The following is a 20,109-nucleotide window of genomic DNA, read 5'->3' as shown; positions in this document are numbered from 1 at the left end:
AAAAAAAAAAAAAAAAAAAAAAAAGAGTTTCAAAATCTTTCCCTTTCCAAAATGGTTATTATTACAAAGTATAATTTATAACCACATAATCTAAACATCACCTTTACTTCCAAACTCAGTTTTTTTGTTTACTTTATTATAAACAATATATTACAGCAAAAAAAATTTCTTAAGAAAATTTAAGGTAAAATAGTCTGTTGACTATCTGAAATCAAATCAGATCCCTCCCTAGTCCTTATTAGTATGTTCACAAGCATATCCAAAGGTAGCTCTTGAAAGTACAATGGATAAATTGTTCTTACACATAAGAAGAAATCTTAAATAGCAGTGGATACAGAAATCCTGTCTGAAAATTATTAACCACAAACACTTTAAAATTTCATTGTCATTCATTCATCCAACACACTTTCATTGTGAAGGCAAGAGTGCTTCCAGCTGTAAAAGAAACTGACATTTACATTAAAAGGTAAAATTTGAACAATTGGCCTAGGACATACAGTAAGTACAGATGGGCACTATGCTTAAATTTCAGAAGATAAGAACCAATTTCTAAATAAACCTCTCTGCCCTCTTGTTCACAAAGGTCAACAAAATTCACTGAACACAGACCACTCCACTAAATTTCATGAAAAGAAAGAACTTAATCATCTTTCATTCTTCCCTTTTTACCTTGCAAGAGGCTGTGGAGGTTCCGAGAGAGACATGTCACTACTGGAAGATGCACTTGGGGGACGTTCCTGTATTTTGTTTTCTTTGTCAGATTCTCCAGATGGCTGATACCCTGGTTTGGCCTAGGAGAAAAGGACATCAAATTTATATGAGTTCTATCACAAAGATATATTCAGGTAGCACCTAAGATAAACATTAAGTCACCTCAGCTCTACAAAGATCATAAAATGTACGGGTTTTTTCCTCAAAACCAATTAAAATTTATTTTGTCTTAAAAACAAACGTTACTAATAGCTAAATGCCATCTAAAATCCAACAGGGAGCCACGCTCTTTGGGAGGCTGAAGTGGGAGGATCACTTGAGTCCAGGTGTTCAAGACCAGCGTGGGCAACACAGTGCGACCCTGTCTCTACAAAAAATAAACAATTTCCCAGGCATGGTGGTGCACACCTCCTACCTCCACTTCCACCTCTACCTCTTTTGCCTCTGCCACCCTTGAGACAGCAAGACCAATTCCTCCTCTTCCTCCTCCTCTCAGCCTATTCAACATGAAGATGACGAGGATAAAGACCTTGATGATCCACTTCCACTTAATGAATAGTCAATATATTTTCTCTTCCTTATGATTTTCTTAATAACATTTTCTTTAGTGTATTTCACTGCAAGAATACAGTGTATAATATAGACAACATATAAAATATGTGTTAATCAACATTATGTTATAAGGCTTCTGGTCAACAGTTGGCTATTAGTTAATTAGTTTTTGGAGAATCAAAAGTTACATGTGGATTTTCAACTGCAAAGGGGTTGGCACTCCAATCCCCACATTGTTCAAGGGTCAACTGTATTTGTTCAGCACTACAATGAAAACTATGCAGGGATTTAACTAATAGTAATGATGAGAGGAAAATAAATCAGTCACAATCACTGTAGGAAATTCTTAATTCAGCTTTTATTTTCCATCACATTTATCACATTACTCCTCATATTTAATACACTTCATGAAGGCCATGATTTTTATTAGTATTATCTGAGCATACTAGGAATGATAGGTAATGTTTAAATAGTATAGCAAATAAGTGTTTCCTGACCATGAATGACTCTCTTTTGTATATGTCACTACTATTACCTGTGTTTCCTGTGTAACATGTTGATGAGATGGCTCTTCAAGCAAGGTCTTTTCTAGTAGCAATTTGGAGTAAGTCTCCTGTAGTCGCCTAGTTGCTGATGGCTCAGAAGGAGGCACATTTTTCACTTTAGTAAAGGCTTCTTTCTGCTTCCGGTAGAGCTCTTGTAATCGTTTGTTTTTCTGTTCTGTAGCCTCCTTTTGAGCCTTCTTCTCTTCATTTTGCTTTCTCTTCCTTTCCTCTTGCTGCCTAACAATGTACTGTCGTACCTCGTCTGTGTCATAGTGGCGCCTTTTAGAAATAACAGGGGGATCCTCATTAGCTGTTATTTTGTCAGGTTTTCTTTTAACTGGGCTGTGACTCCTAGGAGCGTGCACTGGTGCTGATGACTTCTGATTCTGTAACTCTCCAGTATCTTGCTTTGCAGTGTGAGCTGTAGAATCTAGCTGTAGGTCATCAAGAATGCCACGAATTTCAACAGGTAAAAAGTCCTTATTTAAGGCGGTATTTTCCTCCTGCTTATTATCTGGAAGAGATGAAGCTAGTTTCTTTATATTATTTTCAGACCGAGATTTACTTCTTGAACGTTCTGAGTTTCGTTGAAGATGTCTATGTAAAATGTCCAACCTGGGATCAGATTCTGCTATTCCAATGTGACCCCCTGCAAAGTATGAACTGTTAGTGATATACTGAAATTCTATACTCATTCCTAAGATTTAACTGCACTAACAAGAAAATTAGAGAATTTCATTTTAACTTAAACTCAAATTCAAATATCCTATAGTCTTCTGAAGAACATTATAAGAGGAAAGAAAAGCTTCCCTTTTTAGCAGTAAAAGAATCTCAGTCTTCTGAAAAACTGTATTTCCTTGGTTTGTTTTTAAATACGGTTTGAAGTATTTCTGGAAAAAAAGGATAGCTCTTATGTTGTTATGAATATTTAGCATTTTGATTTTTCTCTCATATACATATTTAATGTTACTATTTCTCTCAAAAAGCTGTTAAAAAAGTCAACAGTCTTTTTAGTGGAAGGCATCCCAATGAGAAGCAAGGAAATGGAAATGTCTTAATAATCCTAAAAAATACATTTTTTAAAACTTTGCAAAGACCAGACTGCATATGCCAAATAATAATGGCACTGAAAATATTAGTTTTTCTGAAAATTCTACAACACTGATCCATTTCATAATTACATGAAATGGTACTATGTTCAGACAAGTTTATCAAAGGATTTCTGAAACTTTATATTTCCCGTTGATATAAGGAAAAGATTAGCATTAGTCTCTCGTCTGATCACATTTACATTTTTAAACATCTATATAACAAATGCTCAAATATTCTTAAAATTGTGTGTATTTTACCCTATTTCCAGAGAAAATGGGCAAAGTTTAGCAAGAAACATATGAAGAATATAATGATTCCTTTCACTAGAATGCTGCTTCTACAGAGCCAGGGATTTGGGTCTATTTTGCTTATTTTGAAGCCCAAGAGATTACAGCAGTGCCTACTATGTAGTGGGCACTCAGTAAATATTTGTTGAATAAATGTTAAGCCTCTACAACTCTCCAGTGAAGGATGGAAAAACTTAAAATATTCAGGAAAAAAAATGTTATCATCAAAATATCTGGTAACATGGCTTTAGACTGAGAATACACATGAGCATATTTACAAGCTAGATAAAAGTGAAGAGGCCCAAATACAAAGTATTGTATATGTACATTGACTTCTATATGCCAAATTATAGTTGCAACTGCATCTTACTGAATCCACTCCAGAAGTTCACACTAAATTGAAACAAATTTGGCTGCTAAAAAGACAAACTGGCATATGAGTATTTATTTCACTTCTCAAAATTAGTGTTCATGAAAAAAGTAGTTATTTGAAGTAGTGCTCACTCAAGAAACTTTGATAGGAGAAAAACAGTGGACTTGAGGGTCAAACTAAACAGTTCTGCCACCAAATCTGACACCCACTGACTACATACCCATGGGAAAAAATCCCTTCTCTTTCGGAGCCTGTATCCCTAATCTGTCAAATAAAAAAATCCAACCTTGTGACTGTTTGTACATGTTTGCTTGAATATGTTGGGATGAACCAGGTTGGACTTGATTCTCTCTAAGGTCCCTAAAAGTCTAATATGATTTCATTAAAATAATGCTTTCATATTCACAATGACAACTAAATGTAATTAATACAACATAAACAAAATTATTCATAAAGATGAACATAACACCTATATGCAGATATTATCCATAAACAAGCCCAATAGAACATTTTTTTCTTTTTTGAGCTACATTCAAAATTATAAAGCAAAGTCCTAACACATTCTTAAGAGTACTTTTTCCTTCTCTAAGTACTTGATAGCAATTTTTAATTGTTTTCTCAACAATTTTAATTATAGCTACTTACCAGATTTAACAGTTCTTTCTCTTCCACCTCTGTCACTTGATGCTGTTCTTTGCTGTTTTGGCTCCATTCTGGGTGCAGGTCCCAGAATCTTCTTTACTAATTTTTGTCCATCTCGCCAAGAAGATGTACTTATAAGATGACTACTACCTAAAAAAATACATTGCACTGAAATTAAAACTTAAATTTTAATTGTAAGAAGTGTATCTACTCAACCATACAGGTTTTATTATTAATCTTATGCTTATCTGTCAAGGTCAAAAGATTTACAAATAATGATATTGTTAAACCCTAACCTCCCCAAGTCAGTTAACCGTTTGTTTATATCTTGATTTACCCACACATCTGAAATAAATGTAAAATGCTTTGAAAGTTAAGTACCAAATAATAATTCCTAAACCTCAAGAACTAAGGCACAAGACCGGCCTGGACAACATGGCGAAACCCTGTCTGTATTAAAAATACAAAAAATTAGCCAAGCGTGGTGGAGGGTGCCTATAATCCCAGCTACCAAGGAGGCTGAGACACGAGAATTGCTTGAACCCAAGCAGCAGAGGTTGCAGTGAGCTGAGATCGCACCCCACTGCATTCTAGCCTGGCGACAGAGCAAGACACCATCTCAAAAAAAAGAACTAAGGCAGCAAATTTGACAAAACAAAAATACGTCTTGACACACAACAGTGTTTGGTTTACCAATATCTAGCACCATACATGGCACACGATAAAATAATACGTTTGCTAAAAAAAAAAAAGACTTAATCAAAGAACATGTAAAAACTTTTGAGGAAACATATAACAAAGAGTTAACAATGATTACTTTTGAAGGGGATGGTATTACAGGGACTTTCAGATTATATTTTACAGGTATATACCAAAAGTACACACCACTTTTCTATATACAAAACAGTAACATTTAAAAAGTATAATCATTTTAAAAGGTCCTCACATCATAAAAATTCAAAAAAATAAGTGATTCAATAAATACAACTGTTTACCAGGAGAAAAAAGGATTTTCATCCACTAGCTTCAGAATGTAAGAAATTAAAAATTAAGCAATCATCTCAGACAGTGACTAAAAAAAAAAGTGAAATAAAAGACTGTTTACAAAATAGAAACTACAAAAAATAAACATGGAATAAAAGTGTTTAAATGCAAAATAAGATAAGAAATAGAGGTCAGGCCTGGTGGCTCATGCCTGTAATCCCAGCACTTTGAGAGGCTGAGGCAGGAGAAATGCTTGGGGCCAGGAGTTCGAATCCAGCTTGGGAAACACAGCAAGATCCTGTCTCTACAAAGAATTAAGATTAAAAAAAAATTAGCTGGGTACAGTGATGCGTGCCTGTAGTCACAGCTACCCACGAGGCTGAGGTGGGAGGATCACTTGAACCCAGGAGTTCAAGGATACAGTCAGCTAAGATCATGCCACTGCACTCCAGCCTGGGACACTGAATGAGATCCTGCCTCCAAAACAAAAAAAAAAAGAAAGAAAGAAAAGAAAGGAAGGAAGAAATAGAATGACAATGAAAATAATGTAGTAGCACTTCAAGCCTAATTAAATTATTGTAAACATTTTTACATTAATAGCCAATGCTGATAAAATTATAATAAAATCATTCTGCCTATACATTACTTGCTGAAACATAAGTGGGTATAGTTTCTTTAAAAAAAAAAAAAAAAAAAAAGGCAAACATGGGATTATGTGTCAGGGACCCAACAGTATTCATTCCCCTTGATTAATGATCCAACAAACAGAAACTTATACAATATAATCTAAAAGAAAGAAAAAAATAAATGAAAATGTTGACTGTATCATTTTTATACTATCAGAAGTAACTAAATACTGAATAATGGTGAATAATTACTATTTCTACTAGAACATTGTGTGGCCATTACAAAGCATAATTTTCATAAGAAACAATAGAAATGTTCCTCTGAGAAGATGCAAAAATCAATGAAATTTTACATATACAAAAAAATTTACATAAACAGTGATTACCATAACATACTATTACAATTTTAAAATGAATGTAAGGAAACATACAAAATAATACTTGTTCTTTATTTAAGTCTGGATAGTGGTTTTATCTGTTTTCTTCTATTTTCCCAGCTGTCTGTGATGCTATTTTATTGTATTTATAATAAAAGACATTCCATTTAGAGTTTCTTTAAAAAGGGCTTTAATTTATAAGTTTAAACGGAAGTATCATTTTAATAAAAACATCAGTTATAAAAAGGTGAGTTTTAATGTGTGCTGTTTACTTTAGAAATGTTTTTGCACCTTGTTATTAACCTTATACAGTTGACCTAAAATATTTAAAGGGTTTTAAGTATACTGCTCAATCTATTTATAAGAAACTTTATGTTCTTATGTAAAATGAGAGAACAGGCTTCTCTTCAATTTCAGCCTGATTTTCTGAATCAAAAACAAGCAACCATGAATACATTGGGTAGTTATTTATACATGTTGGCATCTGAATATGCTGAGTGATTATTTCTAAATTCTAACTTTCTGGAAGAGTTACACACAGTCACTGGTTTAAAAAAAAAAAAAGGACTTTCACTACATAAACTATTAATACAGCTTTAGCACATTTAATGACTCTCTATCTAGCTCATTGCCACAGTGCATATATGAGAGTTAGCCTACCACAAAACTGGATGAATACAATTCAAGATCAGTGTTCATAAGTTTTAGTGGTCCCTGTGCTTCATTTCAAACTATGCTTCTGAAAACAGTATTACATAACGCCACATGAAACACAATACTTTTTAAAAATGTAATTATTGCCGGGGTGCAATGGCTCATGCCTGTAATCCTAACACTTTGGGAGGCTAAGACAGTCGTATTGCTTGAGGCCAGGAGTTCAAGACCAGCCTGGCCAACATGGCAAAACCCCATCTCTACTAAAAATACAAAAATTAGCCGGGCGTGGTGGCACATGCCTGTCATTCCAGCTACTCGGGAGGCTGAGGCACAAGAATCATTTGAACCCAGGAGGCGGAGATTACAGTGAGCCAAGACTGTGCCACTGTACACCAGCTTGAGTGACAGAGCAAGACTGTCTCAAAAAATAAAGTAAAATAAAATGTAATTGTTAATGCTCAGATAACTCATGTTTTTGTAACATTTTATTTTTTTATCTGTATATAGCAAGTGTCACTCTATGATGACATCTAAAGTTAACAATGGGCGTCACAGAATGTGTTATCCGCCATTCTACTGATTAGCGTATGACTAGAAAAACAGAAGTCTGATCAAAACCAGCACCCCATCAGTTTTGCCCTGGTGTTCTCATAACATCTTGTGACCTCTTACCGCAGTACTCATCATACTTTATTGTAACCACATATCTATTTCCTGACAAGACTATAAGCTCCATGAAGGCAGCAGCTAGATGCATCTTGCTTACCAATGTATTGTCTAAGTTTAGTACAGCACAGTACCTCACATATAGCAAATGCTCAAAAATATTAATATTTGTAGAATGAATGAATGAATTTAGAATGTCTCTAAATTGATAGTGACAGGTTCTCCACTCTCTTGGCCCAAATTACTCACTGAGATGAATATGACATTCTAAATAGCCATTTTCAATATGGCCAGAAATAATAATTACTATTATTAATGGAGTCATAGCTAACAGCTGAGTCCTTATCATGTGCCAGGCATATGAGCGCTTTTGGGTATTAACTCCTAGTTCTCACAACACCCCTGTGGGATAAATACTACCGCTTTCCCATTTAACATATGCGAAAACCAAGGCACACTAAAATTAGCTCATTTACCAAAGGAACAAAGCTAGTCATAAATCTGGGCAATCTGGATGAGGGCCAAAATGTTATGGAACTAGAGAATTATCTTCTTTCCATCCTTGATCAATTCAGAGTTCTACCTGACCAATAATGGGATGGAACGCCACAGTTCTGATGTGCAACATTTATTATCTTTTGAGAATAAGTGAAAGGATTTAGTGACAATCAGAAACAATCCCCTTGTATATAAATTTCACAACCTAAAAATTACCTTTAATCTGGTTAACTTACATTAAAAATAAACATTAAAAAAATTGGAGGGATGACTGATGTGTTCAGTACGTTGATGAACATATGGTGAACAAATAAATGGTTTCATGGATGTATAAAAATATGAAAATGTATCAAACAAATGTATCATTCTAAATATGTGCAGTTTATGTCAATTACACCTTAACACACACACACACACACGTGCACAAACACACGATATATAAAATGTATTAATTTTTTCATATGTGCCAAACAATGAGAAATTTGGTAACAGTAATATTTAACTTCAAGATGGATTAAAGACTTAAATGTAAGACCTAAAACCATAAAAACCCTAGAAGAAAACCTAGGCAATACCATTCAGGACACAGGCATGGGCAAAGACTTCATGACTAAAATACCAAAAGCAATGGCAACAAAAGCCAAAATTGACAAACAGGGTCTAATTAAACTAAAGAGCTTCTGTACAGCAAAAGAAACTATCATCAGAGTGAACAGGCAACCTACAGAATGGGAGAAAATTTTTGCAATCTATCCATCTGACGAAGGGCTAACATCCAGAATCTACAAGGAACTTGAACAAATTTACAAAAAAAAAACAAACAACCCCATCAAAAAGTGGGCAAACGATATGAACAGACACTTCTCAAAAGAAAACATTTATGCAGCCAACAAACATATGAAAAAAAACTCATCATCACTGGTCATTAGAGAAATGCAAATCAAAACCAAAATGAGATACCATTTCATGCCAGTTAGAATGGTGATCATTAAAAATTCAGGAAACAACAGATGCTGGAGAGGATGTGGAGAAATAGGAACGCTTTTACACTGTTGGTGGGACTGTAAATTAGTCCAACCATTGAGGAAGACAGTGTGGCAATTCCTCAAGAATCTAGAACTAGAAATACCATTTGACTCAGCAATCTCATTATTGGGTATACACCCAAAGGATTATAAATCATTCTACTATAAAGACAGATGCATATGTATGTTTATTGCAGCACCATTCACAATAGAAAAGACTTGGAACCAACCCAAATGTCCATCAATGATAGACTGGATTAAGAAAATGTGGCACATATATACCATGGTATACTATGCAGCCATAAAAAAGGATGAGTTCATGTCCTTTGCAGGGACATGGATGAAGCTGGAAACCACCATTCTCATCAAACACACACAGGAACAGAAAACCAAACACCGCATGTTCTCACTCATAAGTGGGAGCTGAACAATGAGGACACATGGACACAGGGAGGGGAACATTACACAACGGGGCCTGTCGGGGGATGGGGGGCTAAGGGAGGGATAGCATTAGGAAAAATACCTAATGCAGATGATGGGTTGATGGGTACAGCAAACCACCATGGCACGTGTATACCCTGTGTAACAAACCTGCACGTTCTGCACATGTATCCCAGAATTTAAAGTATAATGAAAAAATTAATCAATTTTTTAAAAAAAAGGATGGACCTGTTGAGAAAACTAACCTGTTCTGCATTCTGTACTTGATAACTGTGCTACTTTCTGGACTTTTCGTACTGGCTTGACTACTTTCTTCTCTTTACTTTTTTCAGCAGGTTTCTCCTTTATAGAAATATCATCTGAAAAGCAGAAACATTTACAGTAAATATAACAATGATTCTCACTCACCTACTTATCCTCCCCCTATAGGAAAAATCAGTGTAAAGTACATGCTACATTGAGGCTATTTCCATGGCCCATATAATACCAACATCAACTCCTTTTATGGAAAAAAGGAGTTGGAAAATATCTAAAGATTACTACTACTCCACTATTGGGTTCCAATCCTTTGTTATTTATTTATTCTTCTAAGAAACTCTTGAGAAATTTACTTAGTTTCACAAATGCTTTCCAAGTCAGGATCACTGCATTTTATAGAATCTCAGAGATGCGCACTCTCACAGATTCCTATTTCATTTAGAAATTTCTATATAAAAACTTTATAAAATACTCAATAAAATATTCTTAAATTAAGGCTTTATGATGATGCTAGTAAAACATGTCAAGGTATTTTATATATACATTATTACTAATTTTTTAAAAATCCAACTTGCAGAAATAAACTGATTACACATGTTAAGCTTAAAAAATTAACCTCAATTATGGATCTGAATAAATGTACTTTAAAATATGTGTAGAGTTCTGCATTCTGGACAGAGTGGAAATAAGTATAAGTAAAGGCCTTAAAGCAGGACCATACTTGGAATCTAAAAAAAACCAGCAAGCAAGTCAGTGTGAGTGGACTGAACAAAGAAAAGGATAGTAGGAACTAGGGTCAGAGACATAACTACGGGCCAGATCATGTAGGGCTATTTAGGCCATTGTAAGAATTTCAGGTTTCACTTAAGAGTGAGATGGAAGGTTTTGAGAGATTATGAACAAAGGAGCAACATGATCTGAATTAATTTTTAGCAAGGTATGATGACAACAGATTCATTAGAAGAAGAGCAGATAGAGGAAGACCAGTGAGGAGACTACCAGAATAATCCAGATAGGAAACTGATGGTGGCCTCGATCTAGGTGGTGGTGATAGAAGTGGTGAAAGTGATTATATTCTAAGTATATTTCAGACAATATTACATACAAAATACGAGGCGGGGATGTGATACTCAAGAGTGACAAGATTTGGGGGCCTGAACAATGAAAGGGATATAATTAAGTGACATGGAGACACTACCAGAGTAGCAGGTTTAAAGGGTATACCATGACCACATTTAATTAGTTAGTTCCATTTTGGATATATTAAGATTGAGAAATCTATTATACATCCAAAGGGAGACATGGAAGTAGCAGCTGGATATAAGTTAATTCACAGGGGAAGTGTGGGCCAAAGACATTACTTTGGGAATCACTAGCAACAGGGAATATTTAAAGACCTGAGACTAGATAAATTTGTCCTGTGTGCATATAGACAAGCTTTTAAAAAAGAAAGAAAAATAGAGTGAGTAGAGGGAGGGGGATTGGAGATACAGAAAGTGAAAGAAAGGGAAGAAAAGAAAAGGGGGAAGGTAAGGAAAAAAAAAAAGAAATTTTAAAAAAAAGAGAGAGGAGAAAGAAAGAAAGAAAGCCAGCCAGCCAGCCTGCCTGCCCAAGCACTGAGGACTGAGGTCAGGGCATCCTGATGATTAGGAAAAAACAAGTGAAAAATAATAGTTAGATTTAGGAGGAAAACCAGATACTTAAAGTATTCTAGATGTCAAGTGAACAGTTTCAAAGAAGAAGTGATCAATCATGCTGCTGACAGATCATGATAACAAATTAGTATTAAATATTGCACTTAGCAATGTAGAAGTCACTGATGATCTTGATAAATAGGGACAAACACCTATAGAAAGGATTTAAGAGAAAGATAGGAGACAAATTGAAGACAATGAGCATAAGGCAACTTTTTGCAGTTTTGCTGAACACAAGAAATAAACAGAGCAGCAGCTGGAGAAAAGTAAGGCCAAAAGAGGGGTTCTTTTACAATGACTGATATAACAGCACATTATCACACAGTATGTTGATGAGCATGACCTGGTAGAGAGGGAAAACCTGATGACGCAAAAGAAAGGCAACAGGGCTGAAGTAACACCTTAAATACATAAGAGCAAATGGAATCTAAAACACAAGCAGATGGGTGAGTCTTAGCTAGGAACATCATAGTTCATCTACCATAACAAGAGAGAAGGCAGAATATGAAAGTCTTCTGACATAGTCTACTAGTCTATAATGATACTATCCTATGAGGTATATTATTATTCCTATTTTACAGATGAGAAAACCAATAAAGAGAAGTTATGTAACACAGCTAGTATACTCAACTAATAAGTGACAGAGGCAGAACTGGAACCCTTGAAAGCTGATTCCAAAATCTTTGCTCTTAACTGCTACATTATTCTTCCTTTCCACATGAGAAAAAAATTTCTGAATCGAGTGTTGTTGTATAATAATAGCAAGAAAACTGGATTGGACACTTAATGCCACAGAAATGTATTAGTAGAAGCTTTATGAGGGCTTACTACAAAGATCTCATACTTTAGAATCACAATTGGTTTCGAATCTTGGCTTCAATTCTTAACTACTCTATCCAACCCTAGGAAAATGACTCTTTGAGCCTCCATTTCCTCAACTGTAAAAAATACAAAAGACCACTCAGCAAGATCTTGCCCAAGCTCATACTATTCGGTAGGTTGTACCATTATTAGTATGACCTTCCTATTACCCTCTCCCAGTCTTCCATGGGTTCCTCTTATTTCTAATTCCAACTTATTCCCTTCCTATAATACTTATTTTTCTTTTGGTATCTTGCTCTCATGTAAGTATCTTATCTGCTGCCTGACAAATTACTACGTCGAAGATCTCAGAGGCCTAAGCAGAAGTAAACTTCAACTAAATTCTGCTATGCTTCCTTCAAATCAGGCAGTCCCAACTCTGAAAGTCCCTCAGTTTAAACATAGCCTAGTTTCTGCCTCATTAACCATGTAGGCTAATTTTAACCCTGGAGCTGAGTCTAGAGGCTAAGAGAGCCTTATGCCTCAAACCACCACAACTTCAGTATGCCGTGCAGTTAGAGAAGGAAAATATTGTTAGTTTGGTGACAATTTTATATGTAAACATTATAAATTAGAGAGCATATATGACACTCAAAACATAAGAAAGTTCTATTCTCACCTGCAAAGTGAAGTGCTAAATCTCGATACAGTTCTCTACTCATGTTTTGAAACTCAGCCTCCTGCCACACTTTCCCATCAGGTGTTCGAATCTTGGTCTCTGAAGGGTTGAAACCTAATACATACCAGTAACAGAGAATATTCTTATCAAAGTTGCTTTATAAGTTTTGTTTGTTATACTTTTTAAAGTGATATATAATCGATATACATAAAATTCACGCTTAAGTGTATAATTCAGCGGTTTATAGTCACAAAATTGCAAAACTATTGTCATTATCTAATTCCAGAGCATTTAATCAGCCTGAAAGAAACCCTGTACCTATTAGCAGTCACTCCTTGTATGACCCACTCCATCCCCTGGCAACTACTAATCTACTTTCTATCTTTACGGATTTTCCTATTCTGGACCTTTCATATAAACCAAATCATATATCATGTGGTCTTTTGTGTCTTATTTTTATCTCACTTTTCATGTTTTCAAGGTTCAACCATCATGTAACACGTATCAGGGCTTTATTCCTTTTTATTGCCAAGTGATAGTCCATTGCATGACCATACCAATACTTTAGCCATTCAACAGCCGATAGACCTTTGGGCTTTTTCTACTTTTTGGCTATTATTAATAATGCTGCTATGAACATTCTTGTGTAAGTTTTTGTGTAGACATGTTTTAAATTCCCTTGGGTATTATACCTAGAAGTAGAATTGCTGGGTCATACAGTAACTCTATGTTTAACTTATTGAGGAACTACCAAATTTTATTTTATTTATTTTATCTTATCTATCTTACCTATTTTATTTTATTTCATTTTACTTTATTTTTTGAGATAGAGTCTCAATGTGTCACCCAGGCTGGAGTGCAATGGCATGATCTCAGCTCACTGCAACCTTCGCCTCCTGGGTTCAAGTGATTTTCCTGCCTCAGCCTCCCAAGTAGCTGGTGCTACAGGCACACACCACCATACCCAGATAATTTTTGTATTTTTATTAGAGACAGAGTTTTACCATGTTGGCCAGGCTGGTCTCAAACTCCTGACCTCAAGTGATCCACCCGCCTTGGTCTCCCAAAATGCTGGGATTACAGGCATGAGCCACCGCACCCAGTCTACCAAACTGTTTTCTAAAGCAGCTGTACCATTTTACATTCTCACCAGCAATGTATCGGGGTCCTAATTTCTCAACATCCTTGCCATTACTTATTGTGTGGCCACCCTAGTGGGTATAAAGTAGTAACTCATTGTGGTTTTGATTCATATTTCCCTAATAACTAATGATGTTGAGCAGCTTTTATAAGCTTTTAAAAGAGGAATGCATAATTAGCTACCACATAGTATGTTAACACATACTGTTTAAGAAAAGTAAGCACCAGTGAGACAAACCAATATACATTCATTCAAAAAGACTGGAAGTGGAGAAGCACTAAATTAAATGATAAAAGAATACCGATCATAAATCATGAATTTCAAAGACACGAACAACCCTTCTCCAGATGAAGGGAGAGACAATACTATGTATTCTTCTTGTCTTTGAAGACAGGCATTATAACTGCTACCATCTATCTGTTTTTGCCTATGACTGAACAAATGGGCAAGCTGCTGTTTATTCGGACAAATTGTGTCCAAAGTGTGGAAAATAGGTCTTTCAAACATACGTTTTCAATTTCTCAAGAAACCTTACACATATGGAATTTCCTAGGAATTACCATCTAGGTTTCCACTTCAAATTTATCCCTACTCTTTGGCTGGGTATGGGGGCTTACACCTGTAATCCCAGCACTTTGGGAGGCTGAGGCGGGTGGATCACTTGAGGCCAGGAGTTTGAGCCTGGCCAATATGGCAAAACCCCATCTCTACCAAAAATACAAAAATTAGCCAGGCATGGTGGTGCACGCCTGTAATGCCAGCTACTCTGGAGGCTGACGCATGAGAATCACTTGAACCCAGGAGGTGGAGGTTGCAGTGAGCTGAGACTGCATCACTGCACGCCAGCCTGGGCGACAGACTGAGATTCTGTCTCAAAAAATAAAACAAAATAATCACTATTCTTTAAGAAATACACTGAACTTCGTTTTGTCAAAAACAATAAAACAATGAATATAGATGATAACCAAAGTAGTACAAAGATTTATATCTTAAGATTGGCTCGGCCGGGCATGGTGGTTCACGCCTGTTATCCCAGCACTTTGGGAGGCCAAGGCAGGTGGATCATGAGGTCAGGAGATCAAGACCATTCTGGCTAACACGGTGAAACCCCGTTTCTACTAAAAGTACAAAAAATTAGCTGGGCGTGGTGGCGGGCGCCTGTAGTCCCAGCTACTCGGGAGGCTGAGGCAGGAGAATGGCATGAACCCAGGAGGCGGAGCTTGCAGTGAGCCCAGATCACGCCACTGCACTCTAGCCTGGGCAACAGTGTATGACTCCGTCTCAAAAAAAAAAAAAAAAAAAAAAAAAAAAGATTGGTTCAACTTATCAAAGAATTAGCAACCTATACATAACCGTACAATTAAATCAATGTAAAGAATAGGCTGGAGTAAAAAACTGGTAGTAGTATTTTAAAGGTATAAGAGAAAATGTACTGGTAAATTAATTACATATCTAATAGTAAATAATCTATTCAGCTATTAGGCACAATAGCATAAGTTTAATTTCACCCAACATTTGTGGCAAGGAACACACCATTACATCTGTATCTACATACGAGAAAAAATTTATAAACGTAGTGTTCAGTTTTGCAAAATATAGTATGCCATTAAAAAAGTGTGGCAATTCTGCCTAGCTGCCTGAGGACTGACTGCCATCATGAATGACACAAAAACTATTTGTACTAGGAAGTTCATAACCAATCAACTACCTCAAGGAGCACAAACAGTCACAGATGTCCTTCACCCTGGAAAGGTAACAGTACCAAAGATAGAAATTTGGGGAAAACTAGCCCAAATGTACAAAGCCACACCAATGTCATCTTTGTATTCGGATTCAGAACCCATTTTGCTGGTGAAGACAAATGGTTTCAGCATGATTTATGATTCCTTGGATTATGCAATGAAAAATTAGACCAAAAAAGACCCCAAGGAAACAGCAAAAGGAACGTAAGAACAGAATGAAGAAAGTCAGGGGGACTGCAAAAGCTAAAAACAGGAGTAAAGATTCTGCAATGACTTTACCTGTGATAACTGCAGATTTTTCATGAGGATTAATAAACTGTAAAAAACTTTCAAAAAAAAAGAAAGTGTGGTAGTTCTATGCACATGTATTTCTGTCTTTCTCAACTTTCCACCATCACCTAACCCCACTGCTCAACTATTTAACCCTCTTTTTCTCCTCTCCTCTTTAGGAAACATTTATCCCTATGAGAGTCTTTCTTTGCATTCGCATCTTGTATGTTAACTTTAAGAAGATTTCGCTATCTCCATCAGTTTATCTTTCTGTCCCCAACTCTTTATTTCCATTGCTTTGTCCACTTTTTTTCTTACTGGTTAAACTTATTGACTAAAATAAAAAATTTACTGTGCACTTACTTACGTCCATGACACTGTAATAGGTTCTGAGATAAAAGAAGGGTGACCAAGATAGGCTCTTTATCTTCATGGGCATTTATACCAGGAAGAAAAATATATGCAAACAACTAAATATAGTACAAGAAAGAATCACATAAACACCATTCGTGTTCACCATTTCCAATTTTTAAAGCAGAATCATAAAGCACTTCTTATGTTTCTTTTTTAAAAAACATAAATAAAAAAATCAAGGTGCAAAATGAGTTTAGTATGCTAATAACTGTATAGAAAGAGGAAGAAAATAAATAAACACACACACACACACACAATACACACATGCTCCTATTTGCTTATGTTTGCAAAAGTTATTTCTGGAAGGATACACAAATTGTTAACACAAGTAACCTCCAGAAAGGGGTCCAAGCACAAGAGTGACAGAACTTTTCGAGGTACACTCTTTTCATCTTTTGGACTGTGAACAAAATGAATTTATTATGTCTTTAAACAAACAAACTTAAAATGTCATTTTAGAATACAGTATTTTAAGATGCTTTTAATTTACACTACCAAAAAGTTGTCAGAAAAACAGTTTTTCATTGTTGGAAAAAAAAATCACTGCTTAGGAAACTGGAAGCCACATTCTATAATGAGTTCTCAAATGTTTGCTATCTTTTTTAAAGTAACCCCTCCAAAAGTTATATTTATAAAATATTTTAATATAAAAACTAGCACATTAAAAAAATAGTAAAAGGACTACGGGAAATCCAGTCATCAACTCAAAGAAAGTTATATTTAAGATTTTCACTCTCATTCTATAGAATTGTTTTTAACTTTCAGGTTTTTATAAAGTATTACAAAATATGAATTCAAATTGAACATTTTAACTTTTTCTTAGTGGAATAACAATTGGTATTTCAGAACTTTGACTTGTATAAAGAACAAAACTTAAATGTGCAATCTGTACTTAATGGGTCTGTATTTAATTACAGCAAAGATTTGGGGTAATCACTATCTTGGAACCAACAAAGAATATTTTGACCTCACCATTTGCTATGTGCTGTGTTAACGGTATGGATGTGATACACAAATGACTAGAAAAATATTAAAGAATTGTGTTAATAAGTTATTAATAAAAAATATTATTACTTATAATATTGAACGACAATTCTTCAGTATTCTAAAGTGAATTGGTCACAATTTTCTCGCAAATTAGCTAGAATGAAATGCAAATTATCCATTTTTATCTAATTCACAATGAAGATCACTAGCAAAACATAGTAAACAATACAAAATAAAACTAATAACTGGCGAAAACTATATGCAGTAGATGTGTTTTTAGAGAAAAATGACTAAAGATGCCTTAGGTCTACAAAAACTGCAAAACTTGTTAGAGAAAAATTAAGAGTCGATACAGAAATACAAAAAAAAAAACTGTTTAAAATAAAAAAAAGTGCCCTAGATTGTTACTTAAAATTAATAGAAGAAACAGGCTGGGCGCGGTGATTCACGCCTGTAATTCCAGCACTTTGGGAGGCTGAGGCAGGCGAATCATCTGAGGTCAGGAGTTCAAGACCAGCCTGGCCAACATGATGAAACCCCGTCTCTACTAAAAATACAAAAATTAGCTGGTCACAGTGGTGGGTGTCTGTAATTCCAGCTACTTGGGAGGCTGAGGCAGAATTGCTTGAACCTGGGAGGCAGAAGTTGCAGTGAGCCAAGATCATGCCACTGCACTCCAGCCTGGGCGACAGAGTGAGACTGTGCCTCAAAAAAAAAAAAAGAAAGAAATTAATAGAAGAAACAAATTATTATATATATTATAATTGTGTATATATAATATATATTATATATGTTATATATAATATATATTATATATAAGCATATATACATATTATATATATATAAGCATATATACAAAAACTACCTAAGCATATATACAAAAACTAAAATTGGAAAAAATACCCACAAAAAAATTAAAAAGGCTACCCTGGCAGAAGTTTAAATAACAAAAATCTAACACGAATTAAACTAATCAAGAAATCAACCCTTCATTAAAAACTTCACATGATGACCCTGTGAAAATAATTTCAGGAACATAAAAATAAAAATAGAAAAATAGAAACCTCTTAAAACCACCATACATAAAAACTTGAGTTGGCTTAAAGAAAAAAAAAAAAAAGCTCTGAAGAGCACTTTCTAATGAAAATCTACCGATGTTGGCACAAATGTGAATTAAATATTGTTTTCTTAAATATGAGGACAGTAAATCATTCATGTTAAAATTAAATATCAACAGGATCAATGCCAACGCTAAAATATTCTGTACTCAAATATTCACTGGAAATGGAATTATCTTTTAAATATTACTTTTGAAGTAATTCCTAATAACAATCCAAATACAATGGCAACATAATATAAGGGCAGTATTCTTTCAGTTCTCTGAAAATAGTATCAATTATTATTTGTATAACTTAGTAAATGTTCATATAGTGGTTCTCGAACCACAAGAATCCCCTGAAGGACTCATTAAAAATTCCAATTCTGGACCACAGCCCCAGAAAATGTGACTTAGGACTAGTGTTGGATCTAGAATCTGTATTTTTAACATGTATATTGAAATAATTTCTTTTTTTTTTTTTGAGACGGAGTCTCACTCTGTCACCCATGCTGGAGTGCAGTGGTGCGATCTCGGCTCACTGAAAGCCCCGCCTCCCAGGTTCATGCCATTCTCCTGCCTCAGACTCCCAAGTAGCTGGGACTACAGGGGCCCACCACCATGCCCGGCTAACTTTTTTTGTATTTTTAGTAGAGACGGGGTTTCACCATGTTAGCCAGGATGGTCTTGATCTCCTGACCTCATGATCCACCTAACTCGGCCTCCCAAAGTGCTTATGCAGTCAAGAATAACATCCTGTTCTAAAGATGATCCTCTCTATTCAAATACATCCTAGGGAGAAAGAAGAACAAAGAAGCAGGGAGAGGAAGATATAAAGACTGATTACAAACCTTTATATGCTGGAGCAGGGGGTGCTGTTGCCACTTTTCTGACTTTTGCTGTTACTGAGTTATCAACATTAACAATCATTACTGGATGGTCAATATGACCCAGCTTCTGACCCTGGCCATTTGTTTCTTCTGAGTGTTCCCACTGTTTTCTAATCCGTTCCTTAAGTTTTTCTAGTTTGACATCATGTTGTCGCCGCTTTAGAATATCTAATCTTTGGGAATTAGAAGTACTAGTAGAGGATGGAGAAGAGTCAGTTAGTCGTAATACTTTTGGATCAATATCATGGGCCATGTTATTCACAGAAAGCTTCAAATTGTTCTCACTTCCTTTTGTTCTGTTAGGCATTTCTTCCTCAGTTCTCGTAGAAGCTCCCATCCTAATCAAACATTCAGAACTCTGCAATGCATCAATTGCTGGTCGATCATTTAAAAACCTAACAACTGTATCATTGATGACAGATGACTGGGAGCTCTCAAAATCACAGCTCCGTATATTCCGTTCTTCCTGACTGCCTATCATCCAGTTATCACTCTCACTCTTTTCTTCATTAACATCTACACAATATACATCCTTTGACTCCAGATGGCTGGAACTCAAATTGGAAGGTGCACCATGGATTTCCCTACAATAAAAAATAATAAGTTCTGTGACTATAATTAATAACATATTATATAGTTGAAAATTGCTAAGAGTAGATTT

At 35.3% G+C, this 20,109-nt stretch overlaps 1 protein-coding gene and 1 pseudogene across 4 annotated transcripts in view; one reads left to right on the top strand and one right to left on the bottom strand.

Annotated features, from left to right (window-relative positions):
• Positions 1–20,109, bottom strand: part of CEP350 (centrosomal protein 350) — a 163,246-nt gene that overhangs the window by 101,174 nt on the left and 41,963 nt on the right. For all 4 annotated transcript variants that reach the window (XM_023194268.3, XM_023194269.3, XM_023194270.3 and 1 more), the window contains 6 exons: positions 19,410–20,032; positions 12,909–13,022; positions 9,722–9,835; positions 4,206–4,352; positions 1,799–2,457; positions 670–791 (listed from right to left, as the gene is read on the bottom strand). In XM_023194268.3, coding sequence (XP_023050036.2) covers positions 670–791; positions 1,799–2,457; positions 4,206–4,352; positions 9,722–9,835; positions 12,909–13,022; positions 19,410–20,032 — 1,779 coding nt within the window. The remainder of the gene's footprint in view (positions 1–669; positions 792–1,798; positions 2,458–4,205; positions 4,353–9,721; positions 9,836–12,908; positions 13,023–19,409; positions 20,033–20,109) is intronic.
• LOC111527776 lies at positions 15,706–16,096 on the top strand (annotated as a pseudogene).

The sequence above is a fragment of the Piliocolobus tephrosceles genome, chromosome 1 (assembly GCF_002776525.5).
Source record: "Piliocolobus tephrosceles isolate RC106 chromosome 1, ASM277652v3, whole genome shotgun sequence".
NCBI classification, from domain to species: domain Eukaryota; kingdom Metazoa; phylum Chordata; class Mammalia; order Primates; family Cercopithecidae; genus Piliocolobus; species Piliocolobus tephrosceles.
This window is presented reverse-complemented; position numbering and strand designations above follow the sequence as displayed.